This window comes from Chelonoidis abingdonii, chromosome 14, assembly GCF_003597395.2.
Source record: "Chelonoidis abingdonii isolate Lonesome George chromosome 14, CheloAbing_2.0, whole genome shotgun sequence".
Lineage (NCBI taxonomy): Eukaryota > Metazoa > Chordata > Testudines > Testudinidae > Chelonoidis > Chelonoidis abingdonii.
Window position 1 is genome coordinate 36,681,703 of NC_133782.1, and position 20,055 is coordinate 36,701,757.

The 20,055-nt window shown below is 49.1% G+C and overlaps 1 protein-coding gene across 1 annotated transcript; it reads right to left on the minus strand.

Moving 5' to 3' along the window:
- Positions 1 to 15,395: 15,395 nt before the first annotated feature.
- On the minus strand, positions 15,396 to 16,373 carry LOC116828718 (olfactory receptor 10C1-like). The gene has a single exon (XM_032787125.1). The coding sequence runs from the start codon at positions 16,371 to 16,373 to the stop codon at positions 15,396 to 15,398; it is 978 nt and encodes a 325-aa protein (XP_032643016.1).
- Between the last annotated feature and the right edge of the window lie 3,682 nt (positions 16,374 to 20,055).

A 20,055-nucleotide genomic window follows, 5' to 3' on the forward strand; every position in this document is an offset into this window, starting at 1 on the left:
TGCTGTCCTGGGGGCCGGGTAGAGGTCTCACGCAAAAGGGGCTTCGACAGGCCTGTGAGAAGGGGGTTTGGGACCCAGGACCAAAACGCCAAAACAGGCGGGTGAGAACGCACCGCTCTCAGATTGGTGTAGCTCGAGTCCCAAGCCTGGACAGGGAATCCTTCTTCCGCCTCGTCTATTCACCTAACCCCTGTTCTCCGGCTCAGAGTCCGGTCTCTTCTCTACTATGTCAGGTCACCCCCCGACCCTCACTGCGCCACGCCCCATCGGCCCTTCTCGCCCGCTGCCCGCTTCTGGTTCAGCGCCTTTTAATTTTTTTTTCCAACCCCCCGGCCCCCCGTAAATTATGCAAAGCTGCACAGCCGACTCCGTACTTAACCACGACTCCTGGCAATCTCAGCCAACGCCCCGCAATCAATCAGGGACTTAAGCCGGCGTGCGCTCCCACCATTCATCACCATGCGCTGGGTCCGCTGACATCTGCGTTTTTCCTGCTCGGCGCTCTCGCCGTGGGTTTTGTTTCTCTGTTCACTGTCGGTCTGAGATCGCGCTGCAGTCCTGGGCTGAGGGTTTTCCCAAGTTGTCTAGAAACGTCTCTCTAAGCGAGTCAGTAGAGCTGTGTGTGCTAAACGCGGGAGTGCTGTAGAATAAATCCGTCCTGCGTGGGAAGACACTGAGCTCCGCCGGGAGTCCACACTACGGAGTGTTAGATGAATCTCCACATAGCGCTCGTCTCCTCTCTGGGGTAACTGTCTGTGTCGCAATCTGCTGCTTTTATAACATTACTTCTAACAACCCGCTTTGTTTTCTCCAGGGGCCCGGGCACAGGTGGTTCTCACCCAGTCCGGCCCGGAGATTAAGAAACCCGGAGAATCCGCCAAACTGACCTGTACCGTGAGCGGCTTTGATCTCAGCAGCTATAACATGTTCTGGATCCGACAGGCTCCGGGAAAGGGGCTGGAATGGCTGATCTCCTATTACTCATCGTCTGACAAGAGCTACTCCCCGGCAGTCCAGGGGCGATTCACAGCCTCCAAGGACCGCTCCAATTTCTACCTGCACATGAGCAGCCTGAGAGCGGAGGACGCCGCCCTGTATTACTGTGCGAGAGACACGGCGAGGAGAAGCCGGGCTGAGCTCAGACACAAACCTCGCCCGGTGTAAACGGGAAAAGAAGCGCCAGCAGGTGGCGCTCCGGCGCTACACACAGCAGGGAGCCCCTGGCAGCAAACAGGCCGGCCCGCCTCCCTGTGCTCCTCTCCCTGCACCAAGACTGACACAATCGTTGAAACACACGCGTGCAGAAGGGGACAGGTTCTCTCTCCTGCGCTTTTGTCTTCCTTGGCCTCGGGCAAACACAGGCTGGGAAAGAAAAACAGTTAAGCGCTGATTAGTACGAATCGTTTATTTGCTTCTCTCCGGCATGAGGGAGTAGCTGCTCCTACTGCTCCAAGTGAAGTCAATTATTATTTTGCATGATGGCCTCTAGGAGTCACAGTCATGGACCAGGGCTCTAGTGTGCGAGGCGCTGCACAAACAGATCAAACAGCCAGTCAGAGCCCCAAGGAGCTTATGACCTGTAAGACAAGAGACAACAGATGGGCAGGGAGTGGTACATGGAGGAGGGGAGAAAAGGAACCAATGAGAGAATATTGGTCGGCAGGGACCTCTCGGCAAAACATCAGCCTGTTGTCAATACTTCCTTATGCTCCAGGGCAGAGGAGGATTTTAGGAGCACTTTGAAGGGAAATAATGAGGCAGCGTTGACCAAATTCCCCACTCCCCCCACCCTATCCCGCTGCCAAGGCGAGGGCAGCCGCAGGGAAAAGCAGGTGGCTACTTGTTTAAATAGTTAACAAATGGACAAAGGAGGCTTCCGTTGGGAGATGGGGATTGTCACAGTGGATGAGAACAGGCACTAAACTAGTCCATTCTCCTACCTCCTCCAGCGGTAAACACCAGCTGCACAAACATTGCAAGGAGCAGTTATAGAGAATCGAACCACAGGGGAATGTTCCTCTGCCCCTCTCTTGTATATTGGTTTCTCCCCTAAATCAGTTTAATCTAAACAACGCAAAGCAAATGTTATTAGTGACGTCTTAGACCAAGGCAGAAAAGGGACAAAAGTATTAGTGACACCTGAAGCCACATCTAAAATGGTCAAATATTAAAAACCGTGTAAAGCTTGTAGAGAGATATTCGCCTTTATTCTGTATGTGATCCCCATGCCGCTGGCCTTCTCCATCCTCCCTGCATGTGCACAGAGCCCCCGCTGGAGACACAGAGACAGGGTCAGTCCTGTGCTGTGAGAGGCCAAGAAAGAGGCACTGGGGGCAAACCCTGGAGAGTCCTTTTGGCAGCACAGATTACACGGGAATCACTAATGGGGAATGGTTTTCACCTGCCCTAAACATCTGTAACCATTAGCCTTATCTTGGCCTTCCAAGGCTGCCGTGTGCATAATTGAAAAGGGAGAGTCCTGAAGTCCCTCAGCGACCTGTGGTTACAAACATTATCTAACTAACTGGCTTCAAGGCTGATTCCCTGCTCCAGCACCCCGACTGCAGAAGGTGAGGCCTGTAAAGGCCTTGAAAAATACTTACCACTCCAGGCTTGTATTAAACTCCCAAGGTTCCAGATCCCCTGGCCTTGAGTCCCATCCCTGCCTCCACGCAAATGCAGGACCCCCTTGAGAGCCTAGGAAGGTGCACTTGGGAATTCCTTCCTGTGGGTACCCTCAAGCCCTTTCATCCCCCCTCCCCTCTGGGAAAGAGCTGAGGAAATAAAAGAGAAAAGGAAATCAGCTGTTGCCACCAGCTGAACCTGGAACCTCTGTGTTCCTCTTAGTAGCTAACTGAATAACATGCACACGGACCTCTTTACCTCCTAAGAGTCACAAATCCAATCATGTTCTTTAAAAGGGCATTTTTATATATACAAAAAAAGAGTAAAACACATCTGTAAAATCAGGTTGCTGCTAGATGTTAAAGAGCATTTAGAAAAAAGATTAAACATCATGAATGGATTCCCTGGGGTCCAGCTTAAAGGGTGTAAAAGAAAACACAAGCACCTGTGTTTAGCACAGAGGAATCTACAAGCCCAAAATAAAGAGACAAACTTGATTGCATCTAGCTAACATTTGTCATTCTCTTTATATATTTGTAGTTCCAAATGCATAATTCCAGGTATGAATGCTAAGGAATGTTCATCCCTGGCCCAAGCTCCTTACAACTGCTGCTCTGCCTCCCCAGCTGAGAGAACAATGGCCCACACAAGGGAAGGTGGTTGGTTTGTTTGTTGTTTGCATTTCCCAATTTTAAAAGTTTCTAGTTTTACCATTGGCTCTTTTGGCCAGATGCCAACTCACTTCCTTTTACCTAAGCATTTCAGTGAGACTTCTTAACCCTTTACAAGTAAGGCAAGTAGAATACCAATACTAAGAAGGATTTTATAGCTGACTGGCTGAGTGTCCATAAAAGGGTGCTCCCACCCTCATTTACCACACTAACATAGCCACAAGTCTGTGCGCCTCCCTCCACGTTGGTGGTGGTGTCAGGGCTCTGATCCAAGCATCATGGTTCCTGATCTAGGGTGAGCTCACGGCATCCCCATAGGAGGAAGAGGTATACCAACATCTGAGCATACCCACAGAAGTCCGCTTTCGACAGACCCCCAAAGACACCATCGCAGAGATCCTGGGGAATGTGGCACAAATTAACTCCTTCCTGTTTGTCCCCTGGCAAAAGATCAATGCCCAGAAAACCTTTCTGATCCCCTGCATCTCCTTGTCCTCATGGGATCGGCCATGGCCCAAGTGCCCCTGAACAAGGCCAACAGCACCATTAGATAGCTGGTGAAGAAGTGGCTCTACTTTCCCCAGAGGTCCAGCATTGACATCATCTACATTTCCCACAAGCAGGGCAGCACCAACGTACCTCAGATGGGTGACCTGTGCAATGTGGCTGTGATCACCCACACCTTCCGCCTCCTGACATGCCCGAACCCAATGGTGAGGAGCATCATGTGGGAAACCATAAGGGACGTGGTCAGGAAACGCATCACCAGGGCCCCTTCTGAGCAGGACATCGCCACTTACCTCAGCGGCTCCCTGGAGGCTGAATTGGGGAGAGCAGGGGGAGACCTGTCCTCTCTCTAGTCCCTCACCCACAGCACCTCAAGACACCTAGGAAAGACGTTCGTCTGCCACTGGAAGTGGCATGAGGAGCGCCAGGAGCTGGGAATACTGGTGCTGCTCCTAAAGACCTAGGATCACACCATCATCACCCCAACCACCAGAACAATGGTGGAAGGAACCCTCAAAGATGCCATCCACTGCCACTATGCCGAGAACCTCAAGCAGAAGCCAGACCAGGGCAAGGTGTTTGAGGTGTCCAGCAAGAGAGATGCAAGCAACCACTTCCTCCCTGGGAGCAACTTCACCGGGTTCATCGACTAGCAGTTCATCCACAGGGCCCGACTCAACTGTATTCCCCTCAATGGAGCCATCTGCCATGGCAACCGGAACAAGCTCTGCAGGAAGTGTGGCTATACCAATGAGATCCTACCCCACATCCCGTGTGGAAGCAAATAGCACTCCGGAGCCTGGCGGCACCACCACAAGCCATCGAGAACCGGCTAGTGAAAGCCATCCCGCTGTCCCTGGGGAAGATCACTGTCAACTACGCCATCCCCGGGACAGACAGCTAACTGCTACCCGACATCAACATGATGGATGCAGAAAAGAAGATCCTCATGGTAGATGTCATGGTGCCATTTGAAAACAGGTCACTGGCCTTCCATGAGGCCTGAGCATGGAAGGCGTTGAAATACACCCTGCTGGTAGACATCCTGAGAGCCCAGGGCTGCGAGGTACAGATACACACCCTGATCTTGGGAGCCCTGGGCTCATGGGAGCCCCACAATGAGCTAGTACTGATAGCATGTGGAGTCAGGTGATGCTACGACTGGCTCATGAGACAGCTCTTGGTATCTGACACCATCAGGTGATCCAGAGACATCTACACAGAAAACATCATGGGACACCGTCAATGCCAGGTTGAGTAATCGAGACTGCCAACCAGGGAAATAACCCACTTCCTTCCCTGACGAACCAAGGGATGCATTCCACCCATGTACTTATTCGCTACACCAGGATTGGCAACCTTTGGGATGCGGTTCTCCAGGATAAGCACCCTGGTGGGCCGGGCCGGTTTGTTTACTGGCAGGTTCAGCCAATCACGGCTCCCACTGGTTGTGGTTCACTGCTCCAGGCCAATGGGGGCTGCGGGAAGCAGCAGCCAGCACATCCCTCATCCCATGCCACTTCCCGCAGCCACCACTGGCCTGGAGCGGTGAACCGCGGCCAGTGGGAGCCACAACTGGCCAAACCTGTTTGCCGATCCCTGCGCTACACTGATACTGACTTGGACTATACATTCCATGCGTGGCATACCAGAGGCCACTTATCCACTGAAGCTTTAAAAACTCCTACACCCCAATCTGGGTCTATGTTGGTTATGTGATATGTATGTATCTCTTCATCCTTGTACCCGATACCTGTAATCCCTCGTAACTCAAGCTGGACCCCATATCTTCCTCTTAACTTGTGTATATTTAATTTTAAACATTAACTTTAATTAAAAAAAAATTAGAGCTGAATAGCTGAAATCAAAACTGCTGCCAAATCCAGTTGTTTGTCAATAGCCAATATTCCCACATGATTAATTTAATCTAGAACAGGTATTTTAAGGCCAGCCTCACCTCAGTATTTGTGTGTCACATTCATTAGCAAATCTTAAAGTAGAGAAATATAATTCCCATTGTAGAAATGGGCAACAGTTTACGTGACCTGGAACCAAGTCCAACTTTCAGAAGTGATTTAAAATTAGCAGCCTAAATCCTAGAGAAAGTGATTTGGAGTTAGGTTCCCAAATCACTTAATTACCCCAAATCCAAGTGACTCCTTTGATTTAAAAGGGATTTGGGTCAGAGTGCAACACACTAACCTCCCCCCCCACCCCGCCGCCCAGGATAGGAGGACAAGAAGTAAGATCACCTAGGGAAGGAGTTTGTGTGTTTTATAAGGAGTGGGATATGCAAATCAGGGGGACAGTTTCCTGTTTAAATCTGTCTCTGCCTCTGCCCAGACTGCGCCCAGAGACACAATCCACAGCCCCTGAGTCTGTGCAGTTACCAACCAGTCCCCTGAGAACTTTCCCCTCCAGCACCAAGGAAAATGAGACTTTGTCTCCATTTAATGTTCCTTGTAGCAGCTCTGGAAGGTATCTTCTCCCCTGGAAAGCATTGGCAGGGTAAGGGAGCAGTCTATTATGTGTGTACAAATAAAGAATCACATTCAACACCAGTTTGACATGTGATGGGAGAAAACTCATGTCAGGGTACCCTCCCCACTCTGAACTATTGGGTACAGATGTGGGGACCTGTATGAAAGACCCCCTAAGCTTATTTCTACCAGCTTAGGTTAAAAACTTCCCAAAGGCACAAATTCCTTTCCTTGTCCTTGAACGGTATTGCTGCCACCACCAACTGATTTAAACAAACATTCAGGGAAGGGACACTTGGAACTCCATCCCCCCCCAAAAATATCCCCCCAAGCCCCTTAACCCACTTCTGGGGGGGGTGCATGAGAAGAATACACCAACCAATAGGTTAATAAAGTGAGCACAGACCAAATCTCTGCTTTTTTATGACACTGAAAATCAATCAGGTTCTTAAAAGAAGAATTTTATTTAAAAAAAAAGGTAAAAGAATCATACCTGCAAAATCAGGATGGAAGATAAATTTAAAGGGCAAATAAAAAGATTTTAAAACACAGAGGATTCCCCTCTGACTCTGCTTCCCAGTTACAAAATAAGAATAAACTTCCTTCTTAGCATAGGGAAAATTCACAAGCTAAACCAAAAGATAATCTAACACATTTCCTTGCTATTATTTACAATTTCTGTAATTTTAGAAGTATCATTTCAGGATCTTCTTGGAGCTGTTTTATCCTGCCTTGGTCTCGCTCTCTTTGTCCTGAAAGGGCACACACAAAAAAAGCACAAACATCCCCCATCCCATTTGAAAGTATCTTCTTTCCCCCTTTGGTCTTTCTAGTCAGGTGCCAACTAGGTTCACTGATCTGGTTAACCCCCTACAGGTAGGTGATTCTGTACCTTTGGCCAGGAGGGATTTGATGTTACTGCAGACATAAGGGTTGTTACCCTTCCCTTTATATTTATGACACCCTCTGTGCCCCTCACTCCACTGCACCCTGCTTTCATCACCCCCCACCCCCTTTCCAGCTCCCAATATCCCAGGCTGATAGAACTGACATGAAAACATGTCATTTAAACCCCACGCTGACAGCCAGGCTGTCGGTTTCCAAGCTGCCCTTCAGATATGGACACCAAATCTCTATTGTAATCCCTCCGGAGCTTTAGAACTAGAATACAGGTTTGAATTCTGGGAGGAGCTTTGGGCAGCTAGACAGCCAAATGCCGCAGGCTTTCATTCAACGTGTGTTTAGGGTCAGACCAGGACCGGCGCTAGGGTTTCTGGCACCCTAGGCGCCGGGACATTTCACCGCCCCGCGCGCGGGTCTCGCGGCTCTGGCGGAGCTGCTGCAGGCATGCCTTCGGCAGGTCCACCGGAGCCGTGGGACCGGCAGACCATCCGCAGATACAACTGCGGCAGGACCACTGGAGCCGCGGCTCCCTGACCCCGGGGGGCGGGGGGGCGCCCTGGGCTGCCGGGCTGCGGCGGCAGCTGCTGACCTGGGGCGGGGGGCCGCCCGTGGCTGCGGGTCGGTGGCGGGGCGCTCGGACCCGGGAGGGGCGCCCGGGACGTGCTGGCGCTCGCGGCAAGCGGCCCCGACCCAGGGCGGGAGAGCGCCCGTGGCGCCCGGGTCACGGCGGCGCATCGCTGGACCCGGGGTGGGGGGCGCCCTGGGCGCCAGGCGCGCGGCGGGCGTCCGTGACCGGGGAGGGGGCGCCCTGGCGTGCCGGTCGCGGCGGCGGCTCCCGACCCCGGGGGGGGAGCGCCGGGCTGCCGGGCGGCCGGCACAGGCGCGCGGTGACCGCCGGCGCCCGACGGGGACACCGGTTGGGCGTGCCGGTGGGCAGGCAGCGTGCGTGCGTGCCGGCAGCGCAGCCACGTCCAGGCAGCAGCGGCCTGCAACCAGTAAAAAAAGTTGGGGGGGGCACCACTTTGTGCGCGCCCCAAAGTCTGGGCACGTCCTAGGCAACGGCTAGTTTCGCCGTAAAGTGGGCACCGGCCCCTGGGGTCAGAGCCAAAGTGAATGCCAGACGGACTTAACGGGATGCCCCCAAATTTGGGCCCCGGGCCAGCCAAAGCGTGCAAGCCCGTGGCCAGACAAGGCTGCCAGGGCCCCAGGCACCTGGCGTGCGGAGGCAGCATATCCCCACGGCCCCGCACCCCAGCTGGGAGCGCGCGACGGGCGGCCACCCGGTCGAGGCCGCCTTAGGCCCCTGCTGAGGCGCGTGAGTCGAGCCCAGCTGACCTGACCAGGAGCTGCAGGCGAGGTCCGGTGGCCCAGCATCCCCCGGCTGGAGCGCTCGCAACTCCGCGGCCCCGCTCCCCCGGCCGGAGCGCATTGGCGAGTTCTTGGGACCCAACTACCCGCGCGGACAGCCCGCGAGGCCGGGCACCAGCGACCCCGGCCGAGCGCTGCAACGCCGGCGGCCCCGCTCCCGGGCAGGAGCCGGCGAGTGCCCGGTGGCCCGCGTCCCCGGCTAGGGAGCGCAAGTGCTAGACAAGCCCATGAAACGGGCCCGAATCAGCACCTGAGGTTCCCGGGTTGGCGAACCGAGCTCGCCCCGAGGCCCGTCAAAGCGGAACCAGTAAGGCGAAATCCCGGTAGGTGACTGGCTGGGGATATGTGTTGGGCAGAGAGAGCAGGAAAGCGAGTCAACTAACAGCCCGGGGTTCGGAACTCTCTCTGGGATTCAGGAGGAGACTCGAGTCCTGCTCTGCACGAACTCTTAAATTACTTATACGCAAGTGTCGGCTTGCAACCAGCCCATGTGCCGTGAGCTTTCATTCCCGCCTGAAAATGCCCAGTAAAGAACTACACTCCGTCCACAAAACACACGCAAGTGTTAACAAAAGAGAGCATTGCGCAAGAGAGAATAGCTGCGTGTTCTTATCGGCGCTGGCTGGGATCGTCCAACACGGAAGTAGGGACTGGACCAGTGACCCCCTTATGCTGACTAGCACATTACGCTGTGAAGAGCAAAGTTTAGCCGGTGTTGGGACGTCTCTCTGATTCAGTGACACAGGGAAATCTCCCCCCAGCTTATATCCCCCGTGGAGGTTCTCTAGAGTGGATGTGCTTTCTCCTGCCTCTGGACAAAGAACATTTAAGACATGAGTAGTAACACCACCAAGCTACTATTTACAGTGCGTTCCAATTCCTAGATCGTAAAGCACTGACAACTTGAGGGTCAAAATTTGTTTTCCCATTTTATACCTACAAACTGAGGCACAGGGATGTGTGTCTCTCCCAAGGTCACCCCATCAGCCTAGAATAGAGACAGGAATATTCCCCCTACCCCACCCTCAAGCATCAGGCCATGTCCGCAGATCATGGCTGCTCCAAGGATCTCACAAGAGCAGAGGGATAGCAGACAGGAGTTAGTGGCAGGGGAACACTCGATAGGGAATTTGTCTCTAAAAAGCAACGGATTTGTCACGGACTCAACGATGTGCCCACTCTTGCCCTGTGCAGTCCGGGGGGTGCCCCTTTTCAGTGAGACAGCCCTTCTCGGAGTCCATCTCTCTGGATCAAGGCCCCTCCACCCCTGGAGCGCACCTCTCTGAAGCTTAGCAACATCTGTCTCTACCGTGGGCCCCTCCGGGAGTCCAACGCACTTGGACCCCCGGGCCTCTTCACCCCGCGAAGGGTTGATGTCCTCTGTTCTCTAGACCAAAGTGAATCTCACACATAAAATAAGGAGGGTTTATTGAGAGTTGAACACGCAAGGAAACTCTCAGGGCTCAGGCCTGCCCCCTCAGCACAGCATATCCAGTGATCTGCCTGCTTCCCCTTGCCAGCTCCAAGCCCCCCTGCTTCCCAGCTGGGCCTCCGATATCCCCAGCCCCAAGCCCCACCTCTGTCCATTGTCTTCTCTCCTGGTAAACAGGGTCGTAAACAGGAAGGCCTGAGTCCCCTCTCCTCGCAGCTCCCCTCTGGCTGGAACTGGCTGGTCAGGTCACCGGGGTCCTCTCTCTGCACTTGTCCTTGTTGAACCTCATCAGACTTCTTTTGACCCAATCTTCTAATTTGTCTAGGTCCCTCAGGACCCTATCCCTACCCTCCAACATATTTACCTTTCTCCCCAGTTTAATGTCATCTGCGAACTTGCTGAGGGTGCAGTCCATCCCATCATTGAGATCATTAATGAAGATATTGAACAAAACAGGCCCCAGGACTGACCCCTGGGACACTCTGCTTGATACCGGCTGCCAACTAGGCATTGAACTGTTGATCACTACTCACTGAGCCCGACAATCTAGACAGGTTTTTATCCACCTTATAGTCCATTCATCTAATCCATACTTCTTTAACTTGCTGGTAAAAATACTGTGGGAGACTGTATCAAAAGCTTTGCTAAAGTCAAGGTATATCACATCCACCACTTTCCCCATATCCACAGAGGCAGTTCCCTCATCATAGAAGGCAATCAGGCTGGTCAGGCATGACTTGCCCTTGGTGAATCCATGTAGACTGTTTCTGATCTCCTTCGTCTCCTGCAAGTGTTTCAAAATGATGTCCTTGAGTGTCTGCTCCATGATTTTTTAGGGGACTGAGGTGAGGCCAACTGGTCTATAGTTCCCCAGATTCTCCTTCTTCCCTTTTTTAAAGATGGGCACTATATTTAACTTGTACTTCCACTGAGCTGGTTGTGAACATCCAAATACTCTTGGTGGTTTTAAAATTGCTGCCTTATCTCCCATAGTGCAATTTTCATTCATTGTTTGAAAAGCACATGGCAAAGGAAGAGAATCAAGATTTATCCACCTTTTTCAGCTAGGAAAAGTTAGGTGATTTAAAAGTTATCCCCACAGATCCTGCCCTCATCCAAGATTTGGTGGGATTTTCAAAGGGGCTGAAATTATTTGACAGCCTGAGCCTACGTTCTTTCCTTTGATACACTGGTGTTTGTCATGAGAGACAGTGGCCAGGACTCAGGAGACTTGTGTCCTATTCCCATTAATATCACAGGTCTCCAGGTTGCTCACAGACAAGCTCCATCACACCTCCATACCCAGCAAAGTTTTCATCTATCTATGCACCTATCTCCCATTGTCTTTCCTCATGCGCAACTCCTGTCTGTGCCTTTAAAACCCCTCCTCCAGTGTCTGTGACAATGACAGAGTTGAAAAATATCAGCCAAATGAAATAAAAAAAATAAAAATAAAAATGAGGAAAAAAATCCCATTTTCCCACCTCTTTTTTCAACCATCTCTGTGTTATGTTCACAGTTAGATAAAAACGTAAAACAGTCTTGCTTGAAGGTTGCACTGTAACATCACTTTATTTCTTAGAATTCAGACCCATAAGATGCAAGAACACAAACACTGAGGGACAAAGTAGGCTCCTCCCCACAACAGAGAGTCATAACTCTATGGTGGCAAGCTCAGAATGACTCATAATAATTAGAGACATAGGTTTCCATACAAAGGTCCCTGCGTGCAAGAGGGACCAGAAAAAAAATCCCTTACACATGGAGTGACAGCTTCTAATTTTAATACAGCTTTCAACACACCTCACTCTGCATAAGGATGAATTAGTTTGTGACAAAGTTTCTGGCCTATAGGCAGTATGTGGCTGATCTAGGAAAAGAAGTGAAGAGTTGTGTCTCTCGCACCTATGTCTTAACCACAAGACACTCAGCCTTTGCTGGAAAACCCATTCAGCATGTATTTCTGCCCTGCCTGCTGTTTTGTGACAGAAGATAACAATTAGAGTGCAGTGAAACACTGATTTTTCATTTTTCTGGCAGTTCTGGAAAATAAAAGCCTTACTACCAGGGTATGAAGTCATTCGCACTTGCTTTTCCTAGTCCAATGACTATTCATTGACTATCATGATGAGAATGAATAGTCGTTGGGCCAGAAAACAAGTCCAAGGAGGACTCTTTAGTCTGGTAGTTAAGACAGACAGTTTGCTTGTGGGAGATGAAAGTTTAACTCCTTGTTCCAAGGACTATTTAATTATTTATATCCAATGGGACCATTTTTCCAGGACAGAGAGAGAGAGCTTGTGCAGAGACTATTCTATAGGTCCGTGCACTTGTTTGCAGTGTGGGAAACTGAAGACTTCCCCCCAGTCAGGTGGGGGGATATTGAACGTGGGTCTTACACACACACACTGAGATGCTGTAACCACAAAGTTAAATATTATAAAGGGGAGGATTGGTGCCCAGCATCTAAATCCTGAAAGATTTTGATGGATTTTTGCTGAAAATATTCAGCTAATTTGAGTTAAATGAATTCATGAATTAGGGCTACATACCTCCAGCTTTCATCCAGACCACATCACATGATCCATTGTCTACAGGCAAGATCTAAGATACAACCACATTTGCTCCAATCCCTTAGGCAGAGACAAACACCTACAGGATCTCTGTGAAGCATTCTTAAAACTACAATACCCACCTGCTGAAGTGAAGAAACAAATTGACAGACCCAGAAGGGTACCCAGAAGTCACCTCCTAAAGGACAGGCCCAACAAAGAAAGTAACAGAACACCACTAACCATCACCTACAGCCCCCAACTAAAACCTCTCCAGCACATCATTAAAGATCTACAACCTATCCTGAAGAACACTCCCTCACTCTCACAGACCTTGGGAGACAGGCCAGTCCTCAGTTACAGACAGCTGCCAACCTAAGAAAATATTCAATCAGCAACTACACACCACACAACAACATGACACTACCTAGATACCAATCCTGCAACAAACCGCATTGTTCAACTCTGTCTGCTATCTATTCAAGGACATAAATCATAGGACGCATAACACATCAGCCCCCATCGGGTCATTCACGACTGTCACAATACCCAATGTGCATATGCCATCATGTGGCCAGCAATGCCCTCTGCCTAAGTACATTGGCCCAAAACCAGACAGTCCTGCTACTGCAAAAGAATAAAGGATACAATAAGACATCAAGAACTGTAACTTCAAAAAACCAGTGGTAAGCACTCTCATACTCCCTGAACCTCAAGAACAGCCTTGAGTGGCAATTCTCACCAAAAATCTTCAAAAACAGACTTCAATGAGAACTGCAGAACTGGAACGAATTTGCAAACTGGACACATCAAATTAGGCCTGATTAAAGACTGGAGTGGCTGGGTCACGTACAAAAAGTAATTTCCCCTTGCTGAATACTCACACCTTCTAGCAAAGAGTCTTGTGGCATAACCTTATAGACTAATAGACGTTTTGGAGCATGACAAGATGCATCTGAATCAGGATACATCTGACAAAGTGGGTACTCACCACGAAGCTCATGCTCCAACATCTATTAGTCGTATAAGGTGCCACAGGACTCTTTTGTTGCTTTTACAGATCCAAATACATGGCCCCCTCGATACTCACATCTTTCTGTCACTATTGGAAAATGGGCATAACATCCGCTTTTGATGCATTGGCCTTAATCAGTACCTACATAAGTAATGAAACTGTTGGGAATAGGCCACTTCCACCTTAATTGATTGGCCTCGTTAGCACTGACCACCCATTCTGGTAAGCAACTTCATCTTTTCATTACTGTGTACAATATGGCTACTGTATTTCAACACTCTATGGCATCTGACGAAGTGGGTTTTTAGTCACCAAAGCTTATGCCAATAAGTGTGTTAGTGTCTAAGGTGCCACAAGGACTCCCTCCTTGTTTTTGCTGATACAGACTAACACAGCTACCACTCTGAAAATTGACAAGAGAGGATCCTAACCAGTGGAGAATGAATGTCATTCACTTCAGTGGGAGTGGAAGAGACCCAGAACCACTCAAAAGATGTTAAGCTCCTTGCAGAATTTGGGCACTAGCATACATGTATGGATGAATGTCTGGATGCATGAAGCAGAGTGCTTTACTGAAATGTGTTTCTGGAAAAAAAAATGTCATAAAGAATATCTCTTACAGTATCAAGTTTTGTATAAAGAAATGTGTATTAAATGCATGAAAGATTAATGCTGAAAAAGTATCAGCGTAACAGAAAGAAAGATGAAGTAAGGTGAATGAGGGGTAATCCTGTTCTCAAGGACTCAAATGGGCCATGACTAAAACTATATCAATTCATCTCTATTTTACTGTACAGTAACTCCTGACTTAAAGTCATCCCAGTTAACATTGTTTCAATGTCACGTTGCTGATCAATCAGGGAACATGTTTAAAGTTGTGCAATGCTCCCTTATAATGTTGTTTGGCAGCTGCCTGCTTTGTCCACTGCTTGCAGGAAGAGCAGCCCCTTGTAGCTAGCTGGCAGGGGGCTTGGAACCAGGGGGGACTGGCTGCGTCCCTATCAGCTCCTCACTCCCCTAAGTTCTCTGTGCAGCAGCTGCCCAGCAGGCTAGCAATTACCGGCAGTCCAGCTGTCTCTCCCCCCCACTGCCATGTGCTGCTTCTGCCCTCTGCCTTGAAGCTGCTCCCAGGAGCCTCCTGCTTGCTGTGCAGGGAAGGGGGGATGAGGGGAGCTAATGTCAGGGTGTCCCCCTCCACCATGCTCCTGTCCCCCGCTTACCCCTTCTCCACATAGAGCAGGGTGAGGACAGTACAGGGCTGTACAGGACAGTACAGCAGGATGGAGAGAGTTTGCTGGCCGCTGCTATTATCTCAACTTCTGGATCTTTTTAAAGGCAATGTACTTAGAGTGGGGTCAGCGTACTTAACAAAGCAATGAGCATCTCTCTCTCCCACCCACCCACAGGGTGTGTGTCTCTGTCTGCCACACTGTCTCCTCTCCCTCCATTCCTGCTGCCTTGTTGAGTGTGATGTTACATTAACAACAATGTGTCAACCCTTGAGGGCTCAGCCAAGCGCTAGTTCATCATTTAGCAGCAAGGCATTCCCTGGGAAATATCCCTCCCTCTGACTCCACCAGCTCAACCAAACTTCACAATCATCATTGCTGTGTACAATATTCAACAGTTTGTTTAAAACATATACATATATATACACATACACACACAGAGAGTATAATATAAATGCATATAATATATATAAAATAAAAAATTTCCCTGGAACCTAAGCCCCCCTATATACATTAATTTCTATGAGGAAATTGCATACACTTAACATTGCTTCACTTAAAGTCGCATTTTTCAGGAACATAACTACAACATTAAGCGAGGAGTTACTACATGTTAAACTTTGTCCTTTAAGCTTCCATGCCTGTTTCTGAATGCAACTAGTTTAAGAATTGCTTTTCTCAGGGCCTCATTGACCTCCTTGTTTCTCAGGCTGTAGATTACAGGGTTGATCATGGGAGTCAGGATTGTGTAGAAGACAGAGAATAGTTTGTGTAGGATCTTGTGATTATCGTCTGTTGGAATCACATAGACGGTAATCAGCGTCCCATAGTAAACTATAACCACAATGAGGTGAAAGGAGCAGGTGGAAAAGGCCTTTTGCCTCCCTGTGGTGGACGGGATTCTCAGGATGGTGGTGATGATGCGAAAGTAGGATATCAAGACCAGTAGACAGCGCACAAGTGTCCCTAGGGCAGAGACAATAAATGTCAGCAGTTGCACAGTCTGGGTGTCACCGCAGGACAGCTTTATCACTGGTGAAAAATCACAAAAGAAACGGTCAATTTCTTTTGAACCACAAAACTTTGATTCGAACAAGAAAATATTTATTGTGGTGCAGGCTAGAAAGCTACTTATCCAGGACCCTACCACTAGCTGGCAACAAATCCTGCTATTCATCAGAACTGCATAACGGAGTGGATTGCATATCGCTAAATACCGATCATAAGACATTGCTGTGAGGAGCAGACATTCTGTAGTTGTCAGGATACCAAAGAAATATGTTTGCAGAATGCAGCCCTTAATAGAAATGGTTCTGTCCCCAGTCAGGAGATTGGCCAGAAGCCTGAGCAGGATGGTTGAGGTGTAGCAGATGTCCAGGCAGGACAAGTTCCCCAGGAAAAAGTACACGGGGGTGTGAAGGTGCTGATCAGTCACAACTAGCGCAACAATGAGGATGTTCCCCGCCACAGTCACAACATAGATCACTAGAAACACGAGGAAGAGAAGGGGCTGCAGTTCACAGACACTCCCAAATCCTAAGAGGATGAATTCCATGATGGGTGTTTGGTTTCTTCCTTCTCCTTTTCCCATAATATATATCTAGAAGAAGAAAATCATTAAGTATTGATGGAGTGCACATGGTCAGGTTGTGCTGTCGATTACACTCGGTGAAACCAAGATCGGGTAACCGCGTACCATGGCATCTTTCTACTGGAAAAGTGAAGCTGTCACTAAACAGAGGAAGACTCCTATAATTAAGAGGCTAAGTTTCCAATATAGGTGAACCAAGAGCATAGAACCCTATTGAATTGCAGAAATAACCCTTCTACCTCCCTGAATCTCTCTTGAACTTTAAAGAGAGACTTTTAGGCTGGGATTTTGAAATATCTTTATCCTATCAAGAATCATATCATATCAAGAAATCTAGAAGACAACAAAAAATCAATAGATTGGAAGTGAAAAATATTTAGAGTTCAACCATGGATATATCTCCCCTGCAGCTGGGAGATGTAATTCCCAGCTTGGATAGATGTACATACACTAGATTTGGTCATCAAGCTAGCAGGATAAAATTAGCAGTGAGAACACGGCAGAACACACAGTCCTTTGGGATGGCCCTGGGCAGCTAGTCTCTGCTGTGGAGGCTATTTTTAGCACAAAGTTCAGTAGCTCAGTCAAAGATAGAGTGTGTAGGTTTGCCAGAGAGGGAATTACACTTGCCACATGCAGTGTAAACACACCCCATAAGGCACATACTGAAACACCAAAGAGGCTGAGGTTTGCATGAAGGTCTATCCAGCTGTCCTCTATCAGAGTAGATTTGAAGACAAATTTGCCCCATTTTATAGATGCATCTGAGAAACAGACACAGACATACAAAACCCCACCATAACTGCTCCTAAACACAACCTACGGGGAGTTTCCTGTATACAATTACACCAGGTTAAGTTGCATCAGCTTCATGTGGATTTACACGAGTGCAACTGAGATTGGAATCCATCTGCAGATAAAGAAATGTAAGTGAAATAAAAATGAAAACTCATGAAGAGAGAAACAAGAGAGTCATTTTTATCCAGAAGGGAGAATGTGCTTGGAGAAAAATGAAAAACTGGAGAAAAAGAAAGAGATATATAGAGAGAATGAGTTAAAAATACAGAGAGAGAGAGAGAGAGAGATTGTTTATTTATCCAAATGTTATGCGCAATAAAATATAGATACACTTCTACTCCAATATAACACGAATTCGGATATAACGCGGTAAAGCAGAGCTCCAGGGTGACAGGGCTGAGCACTCCGTTGGATGAAAGCAAATTTGATATAACGCGGTTTCACCTACAACGTGGTAAGATTTTTTGGCTCATGAGGACAGCGATATATTGGGGTAGAGGTGTATGTTTAAAGATATGTAGCAGATCCTTGCTGTTAAAGCAAAGATATCAGAGTGAATAAGTCTGAAATCTCTTCCTTGCTTTTCCCCTACACATTTCTTGATGTATCGATAATCGTACCTTCTGATCTCTTCAGCCACTGCCTTCGGTTGCACCCGTATAAATGTAAGGGGACTGTTGCCCCCCTACTAACACTCAGTTGGGGTGTTTTGGTTGCTGGCTCTCAGCACTAAAAGGGGAGGGGTCGATGGGAAATCAGGAGCCTGAGACTGACAGTCCTGAGGAACAATGGGGAGAGGCCAATGCTCCAGGTCAGCCTGATTGACAGGGCGCGCAGGCTAATCAGGGAGTCAGAAGGCCAGGGGGGTCCCCTTCTCCGTGTGAGCTGGAGCTGCCTGGGTCAGACAGAGCGGGGCAGAGCTAAGGAGAAAGAAGGGCCTCAAGCTGAGTTGGGGAGCAGAGCTGGCCCAGAGCCAGAGGGGCCAGAGAAGCAGTCCAGGGAGCTGAAGGCAGAGCAGCAGCAGCAGCAGCCGTGCTGAGGCAGTGTGTAGCCGAGGCTGGAGCAGTCCGGAGCCGGGTGCGGTGAAGAGCTGGGGAAAGCGAGGGGGACCCTGGGCAGAGGGCCCAGCACAAGGAGATGCCTCAGCCAAGAGGCCCTGCAGGCTGGACTTGGGGGGGATTGTAACCTCGACGGGCTGGGGGCGATGATGGGAAGAAGAGTCCTGCCACTTAGAGCCTGAGGGTGTGTGGAAACCGCCAGATAAAGTGTCCAACCCGCAGCGTCCCTGCAGCACAGCCAGGGCCTGAGACGGAGGCCTGGGACCTACAAGGAACAGACTGTGAAGTGCCCTGATGTCCAGAGACACTGTTTGTGACGGTCCCTGCCACAGAGGGAGTGATGTGTTTTCCTTTAACCTTCCCCACTTTTCCTTATTCTTTTTAAAATTAATTGTCGATTAAACAACTTGCATTTTCTTTAAATTGTATGAAATGATCAGTGGGTCAGGGAGGTGCCCAGTGCAGAGAGAGCACCCCGGAGTGGGGACACCCTAGCCCCTGTCCTGGGTGACCACAGCAGGGTTGGGGGTTGAGTTCCCCAGGAATCCTGGGCCCAGCCTTGTTGGGGTTACGAAGACTCTGCCAGACAGGAAAGTGGAAGGGGAGTCCTCAAGGGCACAGAGGCCTCTGGGAAAGGAAGTGGAGCAGCGAGGACTCAGATCTTTCGGTAGCCCACTTCACCAGGATAGTGGCAGAAGCCAAGAAAGTTCTCACAATAGCGGGACCCATTCCCCCGCTTACATAATCTATGTCTATATGAGTGTGCGCAATGGACATGAATGAAAAAAGGAAACCGAAAAGTGCGCACAGATAGATGAGACATGAGAACAGAGACTATTTTGCTTCAAAATTTTTTAAAAGCAATAAAACTCGACATGGTAAAAATAAAATACACACTCAACTACCATACCGAGAATAAATGCACAGGGACAGGTCCATTAAATGGCTGTTAACCCAGGCTGGCAGATGGTGTCCATAAGCTCTGTTTGGCCAGAAGCTGGGAATGGGGACAGGGAAGAATGTCTGTATTGCTGTACTGTTAGACAACGCAATGTAGCTATGATAGTGTATTGTGAGAATGGGGCAGGGGAGACATTGAATCCTACCACTAGAGACATGAGAAAAATAAGGGATGCTTTGCCCTTCTGGGCCTGAAATGATCCGCGTTGTTGTTCAAGGACTTGAGAGTCTTTTCCCTTAAACGGGACCCAAGGGAACTTTGGATCTGGCTCCTGATTATAAAGATACAAAGGATTTTGGCTGGGAGCGTTTATTTGGGGAAGCATAGGGAGATAAGAATTGATTTTGCATCTCCTAACAGGGTGAACAACTTCACCCAGTAAGGGGGGCTGGCTCGGTGATTGAAGTTGGCTGGTGGGGAGATGGATCGGTTATGGTGCACAAACCCAGTCAACAGATCCATTCTCTCTTATTACATTGCAACCAATACAAATTTTACTTAGTGTTGATGAATAATATAAATATCCCTTCCCGCACTTTGGTTCATTATCAGATATCCTTCAAGATCCCAGATAACCAGTGCCAAGTTCAAGTTTATCTCAGCAAGTAACAACATGGTGCATTAAAAAGGTGATGGGACAACAGGGGATGGATCACTGGACGATTCACCTGTCCTGTTCACTCCCTCTGGGGCACCTGCACTGGCCACTGTCAGCAGACAGGATACTGGGCTAGATGGACCTTTGGTCTGACCTAGTCTGGCCATTCTTATGTTTTAAACCTGAGAACCATTCATTGCTCTGTCTTAGGCAGGGTTCTCAGATTTTTGTGCGGCTGACCCCTTTCACACAGCAAGCCTTTGAGTG

What these genes read in the sequence shown, in the direction of transcription:
- LOC116828718 (XM_032787125.1), bottom strand. Translation starts at nt 16,373, where the DNA reads ATGGGAAAAGGAGAAGGAAGAAACCAAACACCCATCATGGAATTCATC.